The sequence below is a fragment of the Capra hircus genome, chromosome 1 (genome assembly GCF_001704415.2).
Source record: "Capra hircus breed San Clemente chromosome 1, ASM170441v1, whole genome shotgun sequence".
NCBI lineage: Eukaryota > Metazoa > Chordata > Mammalia > Artiodactyla > Bovidae > Capra > Capra hircus.
Window position 1 is genome coordinate 53,243,354 of NC_030808.1, and position 21,454 is coordinate 53,264,807.

The 21,454-nt window shown below is 38.2% G+C and overlaps 1 protein-coding gene across 4 annotated transcripts in view; it reads left to right on the top strand.

The window, feature by feature from the left end:
• The window catches only part of DZIP3 (DAZ interacting zinc finger protein 3), a 116,325-nt gene that overhangs the window by 42,445 nt on the left and 52,426 nt on the right, over positions 1 to 21,454 (top strand). For 3 of the 4 annotated variants that reach the window (XM_018063563.1, XM_018063737.1, XM_018063670.1), the window contains exons 10-13: positions 424 to 543; positions 1,857 to 1,958; positions 3,378 to 3,470; positions 4,151 to 4,203. In XM_018063563.1, the coding sequence (XP_017919052.1) occupies positions 424 to 543; positions 1,857 to 1,958; positions 3,378 to 3,470; positions 4,151 to 4,203 (368 nt within the window). Of the gene's footprint in view, positions 1 to 423; positions 544 to 1,856; positions 1,959 to 3,377; positions 3,471 to 4,150; positions 4,204 to 17,177; positions 17,229 to 21,454 lie in introns of all 4 variants that reach the window. The other variant, XM_018063598.1, reaches the window with a different exon arrangement.

Here is a 21,454-nt window from a genome sequence, read left to right on the forward strand (position 1 = left end):
TGAGCAGCCTGTTGCACCACTACAGTAGTCCCACTGCCAACATGGTGTCTTGGGGGCCAGTTCTAGCAAGGACTCTCCTGGGTTTCCAGCAATTTGATGTTTCTCTGTATCAGAGAAGGTAATTCTTGTTAGGAACCCACTGGCTGTTATGAGTTAGAATGGAAAATAGACATATAGCTTCAAATATAGACTTTTTCCACTTTCTCTGTGTTTGTATTCAGGAAGAAATTTAGTATTTCATGTATAGGGCCCTTCTGTGTATTGTTTACTTTGAATGAGGGAAATAGGTTCTATAACTATTAAAAACAACAACAACAACATAAAACACCTTCAAAAAAGGGGCATGAAATGAACCTGTAACTTAATATAAATGTGTGGTCTTTTTATTGCTGATTCATAAGATTTTTTATTTTTAAAATTTAGGACCTTCTTAATAATTTCATCAGGACAACTGAGGGTAATATAATGAAGCAGACCATTTGCAGTTATTTAGATTGTGAGCGATCTTGTGAAGCTGACATTTTAAAGAACACCAATTATAAGGTATTAAAATTATCAATCGAGTGTTTTAAAAATGTAATTGTAAAATTAAACTTAGGTGAACATTGTTATATTATCATTCATCTAAATACTCTTTAAAAAGTACTTCATTTATTGTTTGTAGACTTTTTGATAGCAGCCATTCTGACCTGCGTGAGATGGTACCTCACTGTGGTTTTGATTTGCATTTCTCTGATAATGAGTGATGTTGAGCATCTTTTCATGGCTGATTCATGTCAATGTATGGCAAAAACCACTACAATGTTGTAAAGTAATTAGCCTCCAATTAAAATAAATTAATTCTTTTAAAAAGTACTTACAGCTGAGAAGTTGTTTGACTTGAAAATCTCAAAAGCTTGGATTCATTGTGATTAGGAATTATTTATATCCTGTGAGTCAATAAAAAAATGAATTAGCACAGAACCCCTGTTTGAGTTTCCTGAGCCATACAGCAAATTCCCGTTGGCTATCTATGTTATGTATGGTAATGTAAGTTTCCATGTTACTCTTTCCATACATCTTACCCTCTCCTCCCCTCTCCCCATGTCCATAAGTCTATTCTCTATGTCTGTTTCTCCATCGCTGCCCTGTAAATAAATTCTTCAGTACCATTTTTCTAGATTCTGTATATATGCATTAGAATATGATATTTATCTTTCTCTTTCTGAATTACTTCACTCTGCTGTATGGTTCAGGAAACCCAAACGGGGGCTCTGTATCAATCTAAAGGGGTGGGATGGGGCGGGAGATGGGAAGGAGGTTCAAAAGGGAGAGGATATATGTATACCTGTGGCTGATCCATGTTGAGGTTTGACAGAAAACAACAAAATTCTGTAAAGCAATTATCCTTCAATAATAAATTAAAAAAATGAATTGGCTTTGCTAGTGCTTTTGTAATATTCACAAGCGCAGTAGCTCAGAAGCTGTTTATCACCAATATAGCAATCTAGGGTCTGGTGATTGATGACAAAGCAGTTTTAGGAAATAATGCTATGGAATTGGGGCTGAAGGAAAAGAGAAATATAAAACTTCTGATGAACAGATAGCATGTTCATCTACAAAGGTCACTCACTGAATTTCTGATATTTTGTTGTATACAGCATATGAAAAATATTAACTTATTCAAATTACTGCCTATTTTTTGTCTTTAATGATATAAAAATGATTTTTATAGTTCTTTGATTACCAGTGATCTGTTGATAAATTTTCAGTGCCAAGCTCATCTAGTTATAGAATAATAAAAAGTGACTTAAGGTGATATTTTCTTTATCTGCATGGATTATTATCTCTTATCAACAGTTTTTACTCTCCTCCAGGGATTTTTTCAGTTAATGTGCAGTAAGAGCTGCTGTGTTTACTTCCATAAAATTTGTTGGAAAAAGTTCAAGAATTTAAAATATCCAGGTGAAAATGATCAGGTACTATATTTGTACTTCCTTTAAAACTTTACTAGAGCATATCTTCTTCTACTCTTTCCTGCTTTTTTATTCTTTCCCCTTCATTTCTTTCTATCTACATCCTTCCTCTTCCTTTCTCGCTCCATTTTTCTTTCCCTATTCTCTTTGATATTTTCTCCTCACTATTTGGTCATCATTACCATTTATTAAACAGGTCTTTGTAGTAAATTCACATAAAGGACATAAAATCAAAGAATAGAATTGCTTAATAAAAAGAAAGGACAACTGTGTAGTTTTAAGGCTAGAGAACAGTGATACATTTCATAGCCTTCCAAAATATATTTGTGTTACTGGGAATTCCCTGGCAGTCTGGTGTTTGGGGCTTGGTGCTTTCACTACCAGGCCTCGGCTTCAGTCTCTGCTTAGGCAACTAAGATCCCACAAGCTGCATGGTATGGCCGGAAAAAAAAAGAAAAACAGAAAACCTTCAAAATATATTAGTATTATTTATATTTGCCTAAAATCATATAACTAAATTGAATTTTTTCCACTGAAATTAAAATAGAAATTGAATGCCTGAGTCTGTTACTTATTTACTCTTTAATGAGGTAACAGCCATAAATTGGGTCTATAATGTTTAATTCTAAAGTGTTTACATTGTGCAAACCACAGAAAAGGCTTATAAAGCAATTGTATATGGAGTTGAGTGTTCTGAGTTCAAGTCCAGATTGAACCACTTACTAGGTTTTTTTTACGCTAGGCTGAAACTCATTTTTCTAAGCCATAAAGTGAGGATAGTAATACCTACTTTATAAGGTTGTGAAGATTAACAGATAAACTTGTATTGTACATTGCAAATATCATTATATAAGGCACAGTTATTCATTTTTTAAGCAGTATGTAAATACTTTTCACTTTCTTTGATTGTTAGGGCAATTGGTATTGCTCAACTTTAGAAAGACAAGTAAAAGAAAACTAAATAAATTAACCAGAGGAAATAGCAAGGTCAGGATCAGAGGACTCAAATTTTTATTCTTTCTTTTCTGCTGAAATCTTCACTTATCTAATAGAAATTCAGTATTTCTTTTTGTACTTATTTAGTTTGTATATTTTGCTTGAAGTTGCTTTCACTGGGAGCAGCAAATTCATTTTAGTTTATAATGTAACTATATAAAGATTTTGAAATATTAATAGAAATGATGAGAGGGAAAAGTGTGATTATACATTTTAAGTAAGAAATCCACTGGTACAAGTAATGGACTGTCTTTGAACAGCTAACTCTCAAGTGTTTGTTCACATCTTTTGTTTTACTATCTAGCAATATTTGCTTCTAACTTTATATAATCAGTTCTGCACATCAATGGGTTTTTCTATTTTTATTGTTCATATTATTTTATCTATTGATAAGTTATTATTGTTTTCTATTGATGAAATTTATAGAGTTTTAGTGGAAAAAAATGTTTAAAGGAAGGATGTACTGGTGACATGGTAAGGATGCTGCAATGTGAGGTACCTGGAATTGTCAAAATTTTGGTGAGTATCTTTCTCTTGTTTTTCTTACTGGAATGATGTTTTTGACTTGGAACAGATTTGGGAATCGTAATAATAGTAGCCTAGTCATATTCTCTTTGATGGTGACTAAGCTCTCTAACATTTTGTTGTGTTGATTTCTCTAAAGTAGTATTTAAGTGGTACTTAAGAGTAAAAAAATTTAAAAAATAAAACACACACACACACACACAGAAACTGACAAAACAGGCCATGACTATACCAGTGAGGAAAGTCTATCATGCACAGAGGATGATAATCTAATTCTGTTCCACATATGGTTAAAAATAATTTCAGTGTTTCCAAACCCTTTTTAGTCTTGGTTTTGCTATTTCATTTTAATAAAATGTTTTCTTGATTTTTCAGTTTATCAGTAAGTAAACCAAAATTTAAAAAATGTATATATATATTATGTTTAGGTATGATCTTCTCTTTTAGATTTGGCATTTAAATCCTATGGTGATATAAAGTAGAACTGGGTTTTGAGATCAGCTCTGCTATTTGACTAAGATTGTTTGTAACTTGTTTCTTCTGTTTTATTTTTGTATATTCACTATAGTTTCATTCTCACTGTCTTCTTTCAAACATTAAGGCTAAGAAGTAACACTAAAAAATTTTGAAAATTGAACTACTTCAGGGCTTTTTTTTTTTCCCATCACTTGCAGTTTGAAGTTGTGAGAAAGGATGAATATATAACCATTGAAAATTTAGGAGCAAGGTAAGTTTGAAATCAAATATTCTACTTTTTTTTTTAGCATATATGTATTTTTCAGTTGCTTCTTTCTGTGTTTTCTGTTACTTTTTGGTGCTTCATTAAATTGAAAGACAATATCAGTTGTGTGAAAAACTGTATTTAATTTAATTTGTTTACCCTTCCCCACCTTTTTGTAGACACTTAAATTCTAAAGAAGAAAGGAAAATTATGTGGATGCTTTTACCTTAAGTATGAAAAGAATCCATTCATGAAAACCAAACATATTTTTCTTAAAGTTATTTAAATTAGGTTGTTATAAAAAACTTTCTCCTAGCTTTCAAAACTCATCCAGGCCTCTAGGCTCATCTGAGAATTAGAATCATTCTGTTTCTTAGATGAGAAAGCTGTACTGTATCTGTATATACTGGTTATATATCATATATAAGCAGGAATTCATTGAGCTATAAATTGTTTCTGTTGAAATTAGGAATTTCAGTATAAAACTTATCCTAATTCATTGATTCTCTTTTCTTCTATTTAAAATGTCTACCATTTTTTAATCTACCAGGCTTAGACATGAATACCTAAGGCATCAGTTTTCTCTATGAGCTAATGAAACGCAAATCTTTATCTCTGCTTCAGATCTCACTCTCAAAACTCTAGGTCTATCTACCTGAATGCTAAATATTTCCATTTTTATTTTTCAAAAAGATCTATAGTTCAGTATGCCCACAGTTAGATTCACAATATTTCTTCCCAACACTACTGTGTAACATTTTTTAGGTCCAATTAATTCAGCTTCTTAAATATATTGTACATGCCTCCTTACTTCTGCCCTTGTGCTTTTGTTAAGCTAAATAAAGTTATTTTTCATTTGGAATTCTGAAATAGCTTCTAAACTTGTCTTTCTGGCTCCAGTCTTACCTTTCTTCAGTCTGACTGTTTAACAGTCTATAGAACTGTCTGTTCAGTCATTAAAATAGCTTTTTTAAAAGAAAATTGGAAATACTTCATTTCTCTGCTTGAAATTCTTTAACAGACTAGTTGTTCCTGGTTAAGTTCAGACTTCTTAGCTTGGTTCTTTAAGACACTTTGGACCCTGCTGTACTCACTGGTGTTGTCTCTTGTCATTCTTTTCTTACTATATATGCAGCAACTATACTCAACTTATTTTAGTTATTAAGTGTGCCATCTGCTTTACCTCTAGAATTTGCCCAGAATACTCCACTCCTTTGGATTTGGCTGGTTAAAACGTCTAGAAAGTCCTATTTACTTTGCATTAGGTGTTTCAATCACATATTCCCTTTTTTTCTCCTATTAAAACATTTGCTAAGTCCTGTTATACTTTCTTGGCTTTCTTTTCCATTTGACTATAGTCTCCACTAGGGCAAGAACTTTAACTTGCTTACTGGTATATTCCCAGTATGTAGCATAATGCCTGGCATATAGCTAGTACCTAGTAGTTACGTGACAGATGTCGAGATTCTGCGATGAGTGTGTTACTTTTGTTTTGATAGGCAATTAACTTATTTGGAACTGAATTGCAAGCCTGTTTTTCTTGGCTAGTGGTTCCAGTTTCAATTCAGATCTTTTGTCTTTAGCTGAGCTGCTATGAGTGTTCCACATGTATGGTTCAGCTGTTAGTTAGAGACGTGGCCAAAAAAATTGGGGGATCTCTTCTCTATTTCCTTTCTGGAATTCCCCCACACTCAATAGCCATGGCTCCATGGCTTCAATTTTCTAGTTCCTTTAACCGGGGAGACCTTTGTTTTCTGCTCTGTTATACTGGCACCAAAGAATTGATGCTTTTGAGTTGTGGTGTTGGAGAAGACTCTTGAGAATCCTTTGGACTATAAGGAGATCCAACCAGTCCATCCTAAAGGAAATCAGTCCTGAATATTCATTTGAAAAGACCCTGATGCTGGAAAAGATTGAAGGCGGGAGGAGAAGGGGATGACAGAGGATGAGATGGTTGGATGGCATCACCAACTCAATGGACATGAGTTTGAGTAAACTCTGGGAGTTGGTGATGGACAGGGAGGCCTCGCGTGCTGCAGTCCATGGGGTCGCAGAGTCAGACATGACTGAGTAACTGAACTGAGCTGAACGTTATTCTTAGCCTCAGACTAAAAGCTCTAAAAGTGGTAAACTTAATTTCATGTAGTTCTCTTCTCTTCTCTCTGAGCGTATATATATATACCCTCTACATTTGGTTTGTTTGGTTGGTTTGTTTCTTCCACTCTTTGGTGCCTTCAAGGAGTTGCTTTCTGTAATTTGTGTAAGTTTTATAGTTATTTTCTGTGGGAAAACCCTGGAATAATTGAACCTTATTATCAAAAGTGGAAGAGCTACCTCATAAGGTTTTATGAATGAATGACAGAAATATTTAGTTGTTTTTTAACTTTAAAATGCTTTATTGTTATTAAAACATGCTCAAAGAAAAGCCCACAAAATATAAATACAGAGTTTAAAAAAGAATTATGAAGCATACAGCCTTGTGGCTTTACCCAAAGCACCAAATAGTTTTGTCAGCACTCAGAAGCACTCAGTTCTCCTCTTGCTAGGTAACTGTTGACCTGACTTTCACAGTAATTATCTCTTCACTTCCTTTATTAATATAAATGCATTTCTAAACACTGAATTTTTTTTATAGGTTAGGCTTTTTTAAGCTATGGTTCATATACAGTAAAATTCACTTTTTTTTTTTTTACTTTATTTTACTTTACATTACTGTATTGGTTTCGATATACATTGACCTGAATCCACCACGGGTGTACATGCGATCCCAACATGAACCCCCCTCCCACCTCCCTTCCCACAACATCCCTCTGGGTCATCCCCATGCACCAGCCCCAAGCATGCTGTATCCTGCATCAGACATAGACTGGTGATTCGATTCTTACATGATAGTATACATGTTTCAATGCCATTCTCCCAAATCATCCCACCCTCTCCCTCTCCCTCTGAGTCCCAAAGTCCGCTATACACATCTGTGTCTTTTTTGCTGTCTTGCATACAGGGTCATCATTGCCATCTTCCTAAATTCCATATATATGTGTTAGTATACTGTATTGATGTTTTTCTTTCTGGCTTACTTCACTCTGTATAATCGGCTCCAGTTTCATCCATCTCAACAGAACTGATTCAAATTATTCTTTTTAACGGCTGAGTAATACTCCATTGTGTATATGTACCACAGCTTTCTTATCCATTCATCTGCTGGTGGACATCTAGGTTGTTTCCGTGTCCTGGCTATTATAAACAGTGCTGCGATGAACATTGGGGTACATGTGTCTCTTTCAATTCTGGTTTCCTTGGTGTGTATGCCCAGCAGTGGGATTGCTGGGTCATATGGCAGTTCTATTTGCAATTTTTTAAGGAATCTCCACACTGTTTTCCATAGTGGTTGCACTAGTTTGCATTCCCACCAACAGTGTAGGAGGGTTCCCTTTTCTCCACACCCTCTCCAGCATTTATTGCTTGCAGATTTTTGGATCGCAGCCATTCTGACTGGTGTGAAGTGGTACCTCATTTTGGTCTTGATTTGCATTTCTCTAATAATGAGTCATGTTGAGCATCTTTTCATGTGTTTGTTAGCCATCCGTATGTCTTCTTTGGAGAAATGTCTATTTAGTTCTTTGGCGCATTTTTTGATTGGGTCGTTTATTTTTCTGGAATTGAGTTGCATAAGTTGCTTGTATATTTTTGAGATTAGTTGTTTGTCAGTTGTTTCATTTGCTATTATTTTCTCCCATTCAGAAGGCTGTCTTTTCACCTTGCTTACATTTTCCTTTGTTGTGCAGAAGCTTTTAATTTTAATTAGATCCCATTTGTTTATTTTTGCTTTTATTTCCAGAATTCTGGGAGGTGGATCATAGAGGATCCTGCTGTGATTTATGTCTGAGAGTGTTTTGCCTATGTTCTCCTCTAGGAGTTTTATAGTTTCTGGTCTTACATTTAGATCTACTTCAGCCATGTTAAAAGAAATGTAATGGTATCTTATTGTGGTTTTAATTTGCATTTACCTAAATTTTCAAAACTAGTTTTCTATTTTAGATCCTTTGCTCTTACATGATAAATCTCAGAAACACCTTATAAATTTCTATAGACTTCTTGCTGAGGTTTTGATTGCATTGAATTTGTAGGTCAGTTTGGGGATGATTTATATCTTAGCAATATTGAGAATGCCCATCCATGAAGATGGTGTATAATTAATTTCATTTAATTGATTCTTCTTTGATGTAACTCAGAAATATTTTGTAGTCTTCTATGTACAGGCTTATAAATATTTTGTTAGACTATCCATGTATATTTGACTTTTTATGCTATTGTAAATGATAATTATAAAACCTCAATTTCTAGTTATTTGTATTATATAGAATTTGTTTGTGTCTTTTGAACTTGTATTCTGTGACTTGCTACTTACTAATTCTAATATTATTTGTAGATTCTTTGAGGTTTTCTATAAATGATTATACCATCTGTGCATAACGACAATTTTATTTATTTTTTGCAATTTGTTTGCTCTTTGTTTATTTTTCTTTGCATGTTGCGTGAGCTAAGTTCTCTAGTACAGTGCTGAATAAACTTGTGAGACCAGACAGACATCTTTGCCTTTTCCAGATCTTAGGAAGAAGGCTTCAGTGTTTCACCATTTAGTATGCTGTTAGCTGTAGAATTTTTACAGATGCTCCTGTTTAGGTTGAAGACATTCATTTCTCGTGCTACTTCTCTGAAAATTTTTATAATGAATGAATAATGAACTAATGCTTTTTAGCATGCATTGAGATAATCATATGGTTTTTGTCTTCTTTATTGTTAATATGTTGAATTACATCAGTTTATTTTCAAATGTTGAATCATATGTACTTTCCAGGAGCACATAGTTAATTGGTCATGATCTTTATTTTATGTTGCTGCTTGTCTTTTAATTTCTAGCTTTATTGAGCTATAACTGGTATGTAATATTGTGTAGGTTTAAGTTATACAGTATGATGCTTTTATATATGTATAATATGTGAATACTACATATGTGAATACAACATACCAGTTATAGCTCAATAAAGCTAGAAATTAAAAGACAAGCAGCAACATGAAATAAAATGTGGGGCTTCCCTGGTGGTGCAGAGGTTAAAGCGTCTGCCTGCAATGTTGGAGACCCGGGTTCGATCCCTGGGTCGGGAAGATCCCCTGGAGAAGGAAATGGCAACCCACTCCAGTATTCTTGCCTGGAGAATCCAGTGGACGGAGGAGCTTGGTGGGCTACAGTCCACGGGTTGCAAAGAGTCGGACACAACTGAGCGACTTCACTTCACTATATATAGTAAGGTTAGTTAATATATCCATCACCTCATATAGAGTTTTTGTATAATGGGAATTTTTAAGATCTTTAATTTTTTTGGCTGCACCTTGTCGCATGTAGAATATTAGTTCCTCAACTCAGGATCAAACCTGTACCTCCTGCATTGGAAACATGAAGTCTTAATCACTGGACTGCCTGGAAAGTCCCTAAGATCTACTGTCTTAACAACTTTCAAGTATACATTGTCGCATTGTTAATCATAGTCACATGATGTATTTTGGACCCCTGTTTTGTACCTTTTGACCCATTTACCCATTCTGTTGTAGAAACCAGTACTTGAGAAACCAAGCACCACACTCAGAGAGTTGGAGAACTCAGGTTTATTATGCTGGGGGCCCCAGAGGAGTTAACACTCCAAACTCTGAGCCTCAAACAAAGGGGTTACAGAGTTTTTTATATGCAGACAGGCATGATTAAACGGGTTTGTGGGTTTGCAGGGGCTAGGGCGATTGCAAAGAGCAGAACAAGGGTGAGTGAGATAAGCTCCAGTTCCTAGTATTGTGAGTCCCTACATTCTGAGACCTACATGATCTAGACTTTGCAAGACAGATGCAGAAGGAGCAGGAAGTTATGTAAAATTTTAATTTTTCCTCTTCATTACGCCCTCTTGATGCTTCTATCACTCATTGTAGAAAGCATCATCTCATGTTTTGGTAGGACATTCAGAGCTCCCCATCGTTTAGGGGCTATATTGAGCTATTACCATTTGTAACTTTATAGATTTAATTCAAAAGGTTATGAACTGACAATTACATTGAGAATACAAGGACCACACAAGAGCACTGCAAAGAACATGAAGAGAGGACCTGTTAAAAGGAGAAGCCATGGTACCCAGCTCTAGATATTGTTCTAATTACCCCAGAAATTAGCTAGTTTCTCTGTTTTTATGATTTATTCCGTTAGTGGTTGGGCCTTGTCCTTGACTATTTCTGATTGGTTTCCAGCATTCTTCAATTAAGAAGAGACAGTCCTCTCTTTTCAGCTGTCAGTAGGTATCAGTTCAGTTCAGTTCAGTCCCTCAGTCGTGTCCGACTCTTTGCAACCCCATGAATCGCAGCATGCCAGGCCTCCCTGTCCATCACCAACTCCCGGAGTTCACCCAAATTCACATCCATCGAGTTGGTGATGCCATCCAGCCATCTCATCCTCTGTCATCCCCTTCTCCTCCTGCCTCCAATCCCTCCCAGCATCAGAGTCTTTTCCAGTGAGTCAGCTTTTCACATGAGGTGGCCCAAGTATTGGAGTTTCAGCTTTGGCATCAGTCCTTCCAAAGAAATCCCAGGGCTGATCTCCTTCAGAATGGACTGGTTGGATCTCCTTGTAGTCCAGGGGACTCTCAAGAGTCTTCTGCAACACCACAGTTCAAAAGCATCAATTCTTCGGCGCTCAGCCTTCTTCACAGTCCAACTCTCACATCTATACATGACCACTGGAAAAACCATAGCCTTGACGAGACTGACCTTTGTTGGCAAAGTAATGTCTCTGCTTTTCAATCTGCCGTCTAGGTTGGCCATAACTTTCCTTCCAAGGAGTAAGCATCTTTTAATTTCATGCCTGGAATCACCATCTGCAGTGATTTTGGAGCTCAGAAAAACAAAGTCTGACACTGTTTCCACTGTTTTCCTATCTATTTCCCATGAAGAGATGGGACCAGATGCCATGATCTTAGTTTTCTGAACGTTGAGCTTTAAGCCAACTTTTTCACTTTCCTCTTTCACTTTCATCAAGAGGCTTTTTAGTTCCTCTTCACTTTCTGCCATAAGGGTAGTGTCATAGGTCTAGCCCTTTCCTATTCTGTAAAACCACCTCAGCCAGGAAGGCTAGTTGGTCCTGTAATGAAAAGCACAGCAATAATACCAATTAGGGATAGAGGCCAGAGTTAATAATGAAAATCCGTTGATATTTCAAAGGCAGGATCCTCAAACTTCTGCCATGTGTTGACCACCCAGCTGCCAGAGTGTGGCTGGAGCAAGGCTGAAGAGTCGTCAAGCTTCTGCTGTGCATTGACTAGTCAGCTTCTGGAGTGACTAGAGCAGGGCTTAGCGTCCTTCATGGGTGAGGGCCGTTGCCTTTGGAACCAGACCTTGAGGAGGTTTTTTTGGGTCCCAAACTGCTTTCCAGGTGTCCTCATCAAGGAAGCCGCAGATTTCTTAACTCTGGTGTGGTGACTCTAAGGGATGACATCTGTAACTTTAACAGCAGTAAAGGTTACCAGGATGACCATGTGAGCGCCTGTTCAAACTGGCTGAAGTGGTTCTTTCTTTTAATCTTTAACCCCTATCTCATCTGCTGACTGATAGGGATAAACCCAGTTGCCCAAAGGAATGGGTGTCCTTTTTAAGGTTTCTTGGGCAATATGGCTGAAGACTTTTCCAGGGCCTGGAGGTGTCAGGACATTCTTAGGTCAGCTAGTTGTTCGTGGTCTCCCTTGAGCTTTTCTATTACTGGGGGTGGTCTCCTGTATAAGATCTCAAAGGGAGAATAGTCCGAGGACCTCAGGGTGCATTTATGGAGGAAGAGGAGAGCCCACAGAATGATAAGGCAGCTTGTTCTAGCATTGTCTGGATGTTGGCTGTGCGGATGGATATTCTTGTTGTATTACTACTTGGAGAAACAAACTTAACAAGAAAGTTAAAGTTATATAGCCCAAAGATTAATATACGTAGGAAAGCTGTTGTGGGGCTAGCCAGGAGAACCAGGTCCAGACATTGGTTTGTGACATTAGTGCTTCTCTAGGCATGAGAAGGCAGTGGTACCCCACTCCAGTACTCTTGCCTGGAAAATCCTATGGATAGAGGAGCCTGGAAGGCTGCAGTCCATGGGGTCACTGAGGGTCGGACACAACTGAGCGACTTCACTTTCACTTTTCACTTTCATGCATTGGAGAGGGAAATGGCAACCCACTCCAGTGTTCTTGCCTGGAGAATCCCCAGGACGGGGGAGCCTTTTGGGCTGCTGTCTGTGAGGTCACACAGAGTCGGACACAACTGAAGTGACTCAGCAGCAGCAGCAGGCATGAGAAGATGTAAGAATTTGGACTCATAAAAATCTTTACCTAAAAACATCTGACTTATCTGAAGACCTGTTTTCTGGTTTTTCCCAGAGCATAGAATGCCTTATTTTTTGTCTCCATCCTAAACTCCTTTCAAGGATGTGTTGAAGGTCAGCATTTTGTAGTGGTCATGATTTAATCTTTGTAGAGGCAGCTGGCAAGGGCCACCTTCCAGTCAGCAGGGCCCCTTCATAGCGACATATTTGGCCATATTTTTTGGGCATTTCATGGCCATTCTGTCCCACTGTGCTGGGAAGGCTCATTCCCACATCTAACAAAGATTCCATTGACAGGCCACTCAATGTGTTGTCACTAGACAAGGCCTTGTAAGTAGCAAAAGTCTCTGGACCATACCTGTCTTACTAGCCTCTTGGTCCAGGAAAATATTTCCTCTTGTTGCTTCTACCCATATCTAGAGTTACATTATTACAATTATTGATCTCATATGAAACTGCATATCAGCATTTTATCACAGGCTTAGTCACACATTTGGTAACGTAAGAGATAATCTTCTAAAGCAAGCTACATAGAAAATAATATAGTTAGCAGTTATTAGTAAGGTCACAAGCAAGAATTTAAGTCAAGAATTTTCACTGGGTATAGCCTGTTGTACCCCAAGTCATTTGACTCAGTTAAATGATTATAGCCAAGTTTTCATCTCCTGGTTGTATATTATGGAACATCTGACCTTTATGCAAAGACTGGTTACTGAGATAAGCTTTAGAAACAATCTTAAAGTGTCCTTTTTAATAACTTACTTAAAACTTTTGGCAGTATAACATAACAAGGAACTATCTCAGAAGTGAGTCTTAGAAGCACAGACCTTAATTAACAAAACTAGACTTAATATTCAGTGAAACATTTTTCTTCTCTTTTTTTTTTTTGGAGAACTCACTGTGAGGGCATTAACACTGTAGCCAGGTAAGGCTTTAACCCATCAAATAAAAATGAAGTCTGTCAGGGAGCTGGGAAAAGCCAAGCAGTCATCTTGGATTTCTCCTAGCCCTGGCTCTTTGATTTTCAGCTGTTGTTTATCTATTTTTGATTTCCTGATTTAGGAGCAGACTATTGCCATGTTTTAAAGACATCAGGATAACCCTAACCCTAACCCTAACCCTAACCCTAACTTTATCAAAGTAACAAAAAGATTTTAAAAACAAATGTAACTCGCTTAAATTTTTAGGCAAAGAAATTCATAATCTGTTATTGAAAGCTGCATTTCAAGAACTTTGTTCTCTAAAGAGAGAGAAGACCAAATTCCAGTCTGGTACCAGCTTACTGTTAATAACAAAATTTGTTTATTTGTTTAATCTTAGAAACTCTTTTCTATAAAGCTTGAAGAACTAGCAGTATTTTTTTAAAGGCATGAGGATAAAACCATAGAAAGCATGTTTAAAATCCGATTCTATAGCAATTGACAAACCTGGTCATAACATTTTAATATGATAACTAGAATTATAATTGACCATATTTTATCAGGAATATCAGATCTGTATGAATTTTACACAATTTTAGGATACCTATGTTAGCAATATCAACCATACAGTATAGTCTGAAATGATTTATCACCCCTTCAACAGTACTTCCTTTATGGCTCAGCTGGTAAAGAATCTGGCTGCAATGCGGGAGATCTGGGTTTGATCCCTGGGTTGGGAAGATCCCCTGGAGAAGGGAAAGGCTATCCAGTCCAGTATTCTGGCCTGGAGAATTCCATGGGCTGTATAGTCCATGGGATCGCAAAGAGTCAGATACAACCGAGCAGCTTTCATGTCACTTCAACAGTACTTCCCATGTAATTTAACATGTCCACTGAACCCAGGTAGCTTAATAGCTCTTTGGGATGTCTCAGGGGCCCTCTGAAGCATCCCAAAGTTAGCTAGAAGTCAAGTTATTTAGGAAGTTTTATCAATAAATATCAAAAGGGTTTAGGATCATATAAGTCACTGTGAAATAATATTCACTAGCCAAAGTTAACAGAAGATTTTAAAGGTAAATTTAGAACAGATCAATTAAGAGGTAAAGAAACAAATCTATTATTGAAAGTAGTTCAACATCTGAAGAAAGTATGTCCTGTTAACAGAGAGAAAGGCCAAGTTCAAGTTTTGCACCAGCTGACTTTAAACTCATTTAGGTGCACAAAACATTTTAGGGTCCATTTTCCACAAACCTTTTAATCACTTTCTGTAATAGCCGCCTGTAAGTCAGACCTACTTTGTTTTCCCTTTATAAAATAAAGTTTTATTTTTTATATCTTCTTTATTAAAAACATACATCTTACTTCCTTATTAGATTAGCAAACAAACATTAATACTAGATATTTAATATTGAATATTTCCCGGTTTATGTGAATCTGAAATATATTTAGGTTAATTTTTCTTGTACTTAGAATTGTTTGATTTATAAGCACTTACTTTTCTTTAGGTCAATTAAATTAGAATGCATTTACAACTTCAACAATATTATCAGAAAAAAAAGAAAGGACATACACTGAGACATACATAAATCCAGACAGACAGACAGAGATCTTATAGTTTTTTGTTTGAGATTTAAAATATCTCTTTGACTCTTTGTTTTTTCTTTGTGTGAAGTTCTAATTTGCCCAAGACTGAGGTCTCAGGCAAAGTGGGCTGTGTATTTTAAGGACATGGAAAGGGTTAACTTCAAGCTTTTTCCTTGGCAGGCCTTTTAACAAGCTAGTTATTTTTAACTGTATATGCAAAAAGAATTGGCTTTGCAGTTTCCAAAAAAAGTTTCTCTCACTACATTCAGTCAGCAATCACGCACTCACAATCATTCAGAGGCTATCACAGTGCCTCCCTTCTCCTGAGTCCCCAGGTTTCCTTAACTGTTGCTCCCTTCCTGGGAGCCCCAAGGAGGTTATCAGTTACAAATCCTCCCTTCCTCCCAAGTCCCCAGTTCTCCCTATCTAGTGCTCCCTTCCTGGGAGCCCAAGGAGGTGATTAGTCTCTTCTACCCGGCCTGGGGACTGACCCCAGAGCCTTACCTTATCCTGTGGCCTTTCCTGGTGAGTTGGTCTGTCCCTTCAATGAGTCCAGTCAGGGCTCGGCCGTCCAGAGATTCGGAACACCTATCTGAAAGAGAACCTGGAATACAGTCAGGCAGCATACCTCCTCATTCATCTCCGGGTTCCTTGGCTCCAGCCCAGCCGAGCCACCAGTCCAGTAGCCCAAGGGGCCACTGTGGTTGGAATCTGACTGGGGCCTCCAGAAATGTTGCAGTAACAAGTACTCAAGAAACCAAGTACCACACTCGGAGAGTTGGAGAACTCAAGTTTATTATACTAGGGGGCCCAGAGAAGTTAACACTCCAAGCTCTAAGCCCTGAACAAAGAGGTTGCAGAGTTTTTAATACCCAGACAGGCATGATTAAGTGGGTTTGCGGGTTTGCAGGGGCTAGGACGATTGCAAAGAGCAGGACAAAGGTCAGTCAGATAAGCTCCAGTTCCTAGTATTGTGAGTCCCTACTTTCTGAAACCTACATGATCTAGACTTTGCAAGGAGCAACCTGGATTACAGAAGCAGAAGGAGCAGGACGTTATGTAAAATTTTAACTTTTCCTCTTCACTCCCACCCCTGGCAATCACCAGGGGTGGTTTTTGAGTTCAGGATTTTTCAGCTCCCACATGTAAGTGAAATTGTACTGTATTTGTCTTTCACTGTTGGACTTATTTCACTTAGCATAATGCCCTCCAAGTTTACCCATTTATCACAAATGGCAGTATTCCCTTCTTTTTATGGCTGAGTAATATTCCATAGTATATATATACATGCCAAATTTTCTTTATCCATTCATCCATTAACAGACACTTAGGTTGTTTTACATGTTTTGGCTGCTGTAAATAATGCTTCAGTGAACTTGGGGATGTAGATGTCTCTGAGACAGAAATTGTATTTCCTTTGGACACATAAAATGAAGAAGTGTTCATTACTCACTCGTGAATGACTCTTTGCACCCCCATGGACTGTAGCCTGCCAGGCTCCTCCATCCGTGGGATTCTCTAGGCAAGAATACTGGAGTGGGTTGCCATTTCTTTCTCCAGGGGGTCTTTCCAACCCAGGGATTGAACCTTGGTCTTCTGCATTGCGGGCACTCTTTACAGTCTGTAGGTTGCCTTTTCATTTTGTTGACTATTTCATTCAGTGTGCAGAAGCTTTTTAGTGTGATGTAGTCCCACTTAGTTATTTTTGCTTTTTTATATGTGCTTTTGATGTCATATTAGAAAATCATTGCCAAGACTGATGTCAAGGCAATGTTGCTTTCCTCTCTGCTTTCAAAGGTCTCTCTTTGTCTTTTACTTTTGTCAAATAAGCTATAATGCATCTCAGTACAGTCTTTTTAAGGTTCAACTCTTTTGTGGTTCTTTGAGCCCTGTGTATCTGGATGTCCATTTTGCACCTTAAGTTTAGGAAAGGGACATTATTTTTTTCAAGTACTCTTCTGTCCCTTTTTCTTTCTCATCTCCTTCTGGGATTACTATATGAGTGTATTGTTTCTCTTATCATTGTCCTATAAATCCCTTGAGCTTTATTTATTTGTTACATTCTTTGTTTTTGCCTTTTTCAGGAGACACTGCAAGAAGGAATGTAGTCTGCCAAGATACAAGCACTGCTTGCTGTAATTTCTACCCCTCTTCTCTGATTATCAGATACCCAATGGTTGAGCTCAATAGATTTGCTTCAGTGATCCCTATGAGGCAAGACCCAAATGTAAGCCTCCTAGTAAGACTCCCACAATGCTAGATTGCCAGATGCCTATCTTGAGTTTTCTTTTTCTCACTGGAGAAACTGTAGGTCCAGAGGGACCCTCTTGGTTCGGTGCTGTGCCAGCCCGGGAGACGGGTATGTGGTCAAAGAAGGACTGCTTTTCTAATCCTTTTAAGATGGCTCTGCTTTGTCTCTGTTGTCCAGGGAGATGCATCAGCCTCACAGTTGGGTTCTTGGATTTTCATTAAGTTGTCTTGTCTCTGGAGAGTTACTCGTTAGTCTTTTTGTGAGGGAAACTGAAGTCTGGAATGTTCATGTTGCTGTCTTGATGATGTCATTTCATTGGTGTTGTTAAAAATATTATTCATGATGAGTTTTAGTATGATAAGGCAGGCTTTATTCAGAACTTTCATGAGAGGCATAGAGACTACTGCTAAGGGTTTTGTAGTAGGGAGTGAGATTGGACAAGTAGGAATTTATAGTCAGGGAGAAGAGTGGGAGTCAGTGGATGAAAAATTACTAAGAATCATCAAGGAAAATTCTTTGTTAAACTTACCTAATAGGACTCTTGCTGAAGTCAGGCCAGGATAATCAATATTCAGTTCAGTTCAGTCGCTCGGTCGTGTCCAACTCTGCGACCCCACGAATTGCAGCACACCAGGCATCCCTGTCCATTACCAACTCCCAGAGTTCACTCAAACTCATGTCCATCGAGTTGGTGATGCTATCCAGCCATCTCATCCTCTGTTGTCCCCTTCTCCTCCTGCCCTTTGCAACTAAGGGGAATTGATCCAAAGTTTGTTTGTTTGTTTTTGTAATGTCTTTGTCTAGATTTGGTATCAGTGTAATGCTATCCTCCTAAAATGAATTTGAAAATTTTCCTACTTTTATTTTGTCAGAATGCTGCCTTGATACTATTATATAAATGCTTTGAACTGTATAAAAGGCCAAAAAGATATGACACCAAAAAATGAGTCCCCCAGGTCTGAAGGTGTCCTGTATGCTACTGGGGAAGAATGGAAGAGAATCACCAATAGCCCCAGAATGAATTAAGTGGCTGGGCCAAAGTGGATATGACGCTCAGTTGTTGATGTGTCTGCTGTCGAAAGTAAAATCCAGTGCTGCAAAGAAAAGTATTGTACAGGAACCTGGAATGTTAGGTCCGTGAATCAAGGAAAATTGGATGTGGTCAACCAGGAGATGGTAAGAATAAACAACATCTTAGGAATCAGCGAACTAAAATGGATGGGAATGGGCAAATTTAATTCAGATGACCATTATACCTACTACTGTGGGTAAGAATCCCATAGAAGAAATGGAGTAGACCTCATAATCAAAAAAAGAGTCTGAAATACAGTACTTGGGTGCAGCCTCAAAAATGACAGAATGATCTTGGTTCGTTTCCAAGGCAAAACAGTCAACATCACAGTAATCCAAGTCTATCCCTCTTCCACCAATGCCAAAGAAGCTGAAGTTGATCAGCTCTATGAAGACCTAGAAGACCTCCTGGGACTAACACCTAAAACAGATGTTCTGTTCATCATCGGGGATTGGAATGTGACAGTAGGAAGTCAAGATATACCTGGAGTAACAGGCAAGTTTGGCCTTGGAGAAGAAAATGAATCAGGGCAAAGGCTAACTGAATTCTGCCAAGAGAATGCACTAGTCATAGCAAATACTCTTTTTTTTTAACAACAGAAGAGACAACTTTACACATGGACATCACCAAATGGTTAATACCAAAGTAAAATTGATTACATTCTTTGTAGCCGAAGATGGAGAAGCTGTATACAGTCTGCAAAAACAAGACCTGGAGCTGACTGTGGCTCAGATCAGCAGCTCCTCATTGCAAAATTCAGGCTTAAACTAAAGAAAACCAGGAAAAATACAACTCCAGCCAGGTATGACTTAAATCCTGTATGAATTCGCAGTAGAGGTAACGAATAGATAAGGGACTATTTCAAGGGACTAGATCTAGATAACAATGTGCCTGAAGAACTATGGCCAGAGGCCCATAATATTGCACAGGAGGTGGTGAACAAAACCATCCCAAAGAAAAAAAACAAGGCAAAGTGGTTATTTGAGGAGGCTTTACAAATAGTGGAAGAATGAAGACAAGCAAAAAGCAAGGGAAAGAGGGAAAGGTACATCCAATTAAATACAGAGTTTTAAAGAATAGCTAGAAGAGAAAAGAAGGCCTTCTTCAATGAACGATGTTTAATAATAGAAGAAAACAACAAAAGGGGAAAGACTAGAGATATCTTCAGGAAAATTGGAAATATCAAGGTAGCATTCCATCCAAAGATGGGCTGCTGCTAAGTCACTTCAGTCGTGTCCGACTCTGTGCGACCCCATAGACAGCAGCCCACCAGGCTCCCCCATCCCTGGGATTCTCCAGGCAAGAACACTGGAGTGGGTTGCCATTTCCTTCTCCAATGCATGAAAGTGAAAAGTGAAAGTGAAGTCGCTCAGTCATGCCCGACTCTTAGCGACCCCATGGACTGCAGCCTACCAGGCTCCTCCATCCATGGGATTTTCCAGGCAAGAGTACTGGAGTGGGGTGCCATTGCCTTCTCTGTAAGATGGGCACAATAAAGGATGAAAATGGTAGAGACCTAGCAGATACTGAAGAGATCAAGAAGAAATGGAAAGAATACATGGAAGAACTGTATAAAAAAAGATCTTAATGAACTGGATTACTACAATGATGTGGTTAGTCACCCAGAGTCAGACATTCTAGAGTGTGAACTCAAGTGGGCCTTAAGAAGCACTGTTTATAAAGCTAGAGGATATGGTGAAATTACACCAGAACTATTCAAATCCCTAAAGGACAATTTTGTCAAGGTGTTGCATTCATTATGGTAGCAAATCTGGAAGACCCAGCAGTGGCCAACAGGACTGGGAAAGGTCAATCCTTATCCCAATTCCTAAGAAGGATAGTACCAAAGACTGTGCTAACCATTGGACAATTCCACTCATCTCCCATGATAGTAAGATCATGCTTAAAATCTTGCATGGTCGGCTTCAGCATTATGCAAACCAAGAACTTCCAGATGTCCAAGCTGGGTTTAGAAAAAGAAGAGGAACTAGAGATCAAATTGCCAACATTCACTGGATTGTAGAGAAAGCAAGGGAATTTCAGAAAAACATCTATCTCTGTTTCCTCAACTACAGTAAAGCCTTTGACTGTGTGGATCATGATGAACTGTGGAAAGCTCTTAGAGAGATGAGAATACCAGACCATCCTACCTGTCTCCTGAGAAACCTGTATGTGGGTCAAGAAGCAACGGTTAGAACCCTGTATGGAGCAACTGATTGGTTCAAGGTCGAGAAGGAGTACAACTGGGCTGTCTGCTGTCACCCTGTTTGTTTAACCTATGTGCTGAGCACATCATGAGAAATGCCAGGCTAGATGAATTAAGGCCAGAATCAAGATAGGTGGGAGAAACACCAACAATCTCAGATATGTGGATGACACCACTCTAATGGCAGGAAGCAAAGACGAACTAAAGAGCCTCTAGATGACGATGAAGGAGGAGACTGAAAAAGCCAGCTTAAAACTAAATATTAAGAAAACTAACATCATGGCATCCAACCCCATTACTGCATGGCAAATAGAAGGGGAAAAAGGTGGAAGTAGTGACAGATTTCCTTTTCTTGGGATCCAAAATCACTGTGGACAGTGACTGCAGCCATGAAATCAGAAGATAGTTGCTTCTTGGCAGGAAAGTAATGACAAACCTAGACAGTGTGTTGAAAAGCAGAGACATTACTCTGCTGACAACGGTCCGTATAGTCAAGGGTGTGGTCTTCCCAGTGGTCACATATGGTTCTGAGAACAAGACTGTAAAGAAGGCAGAACACTGATTGATGCCTTTTAACTGTGGTGCTTTAGAAGACTTCCAGAAGTCCCTTGGATGGCAAGGAAATCAAACCAGTCAATCTTAAGGGAGATTAACCCTGAATATTCACCGGAAGGACTGATGCTGACGCTGAAGCTCCAGTATTTTGGTCGTCTGAGGTGAACAGACGACTCATTGGAAAAGTCCCTGATGCTGGGAAAGATTGAAGGCAGAAGAAGAAAGTGGCAGAGGATGAGATGGCTGGACGGCATCACCGATGCAATGAGTATGAACT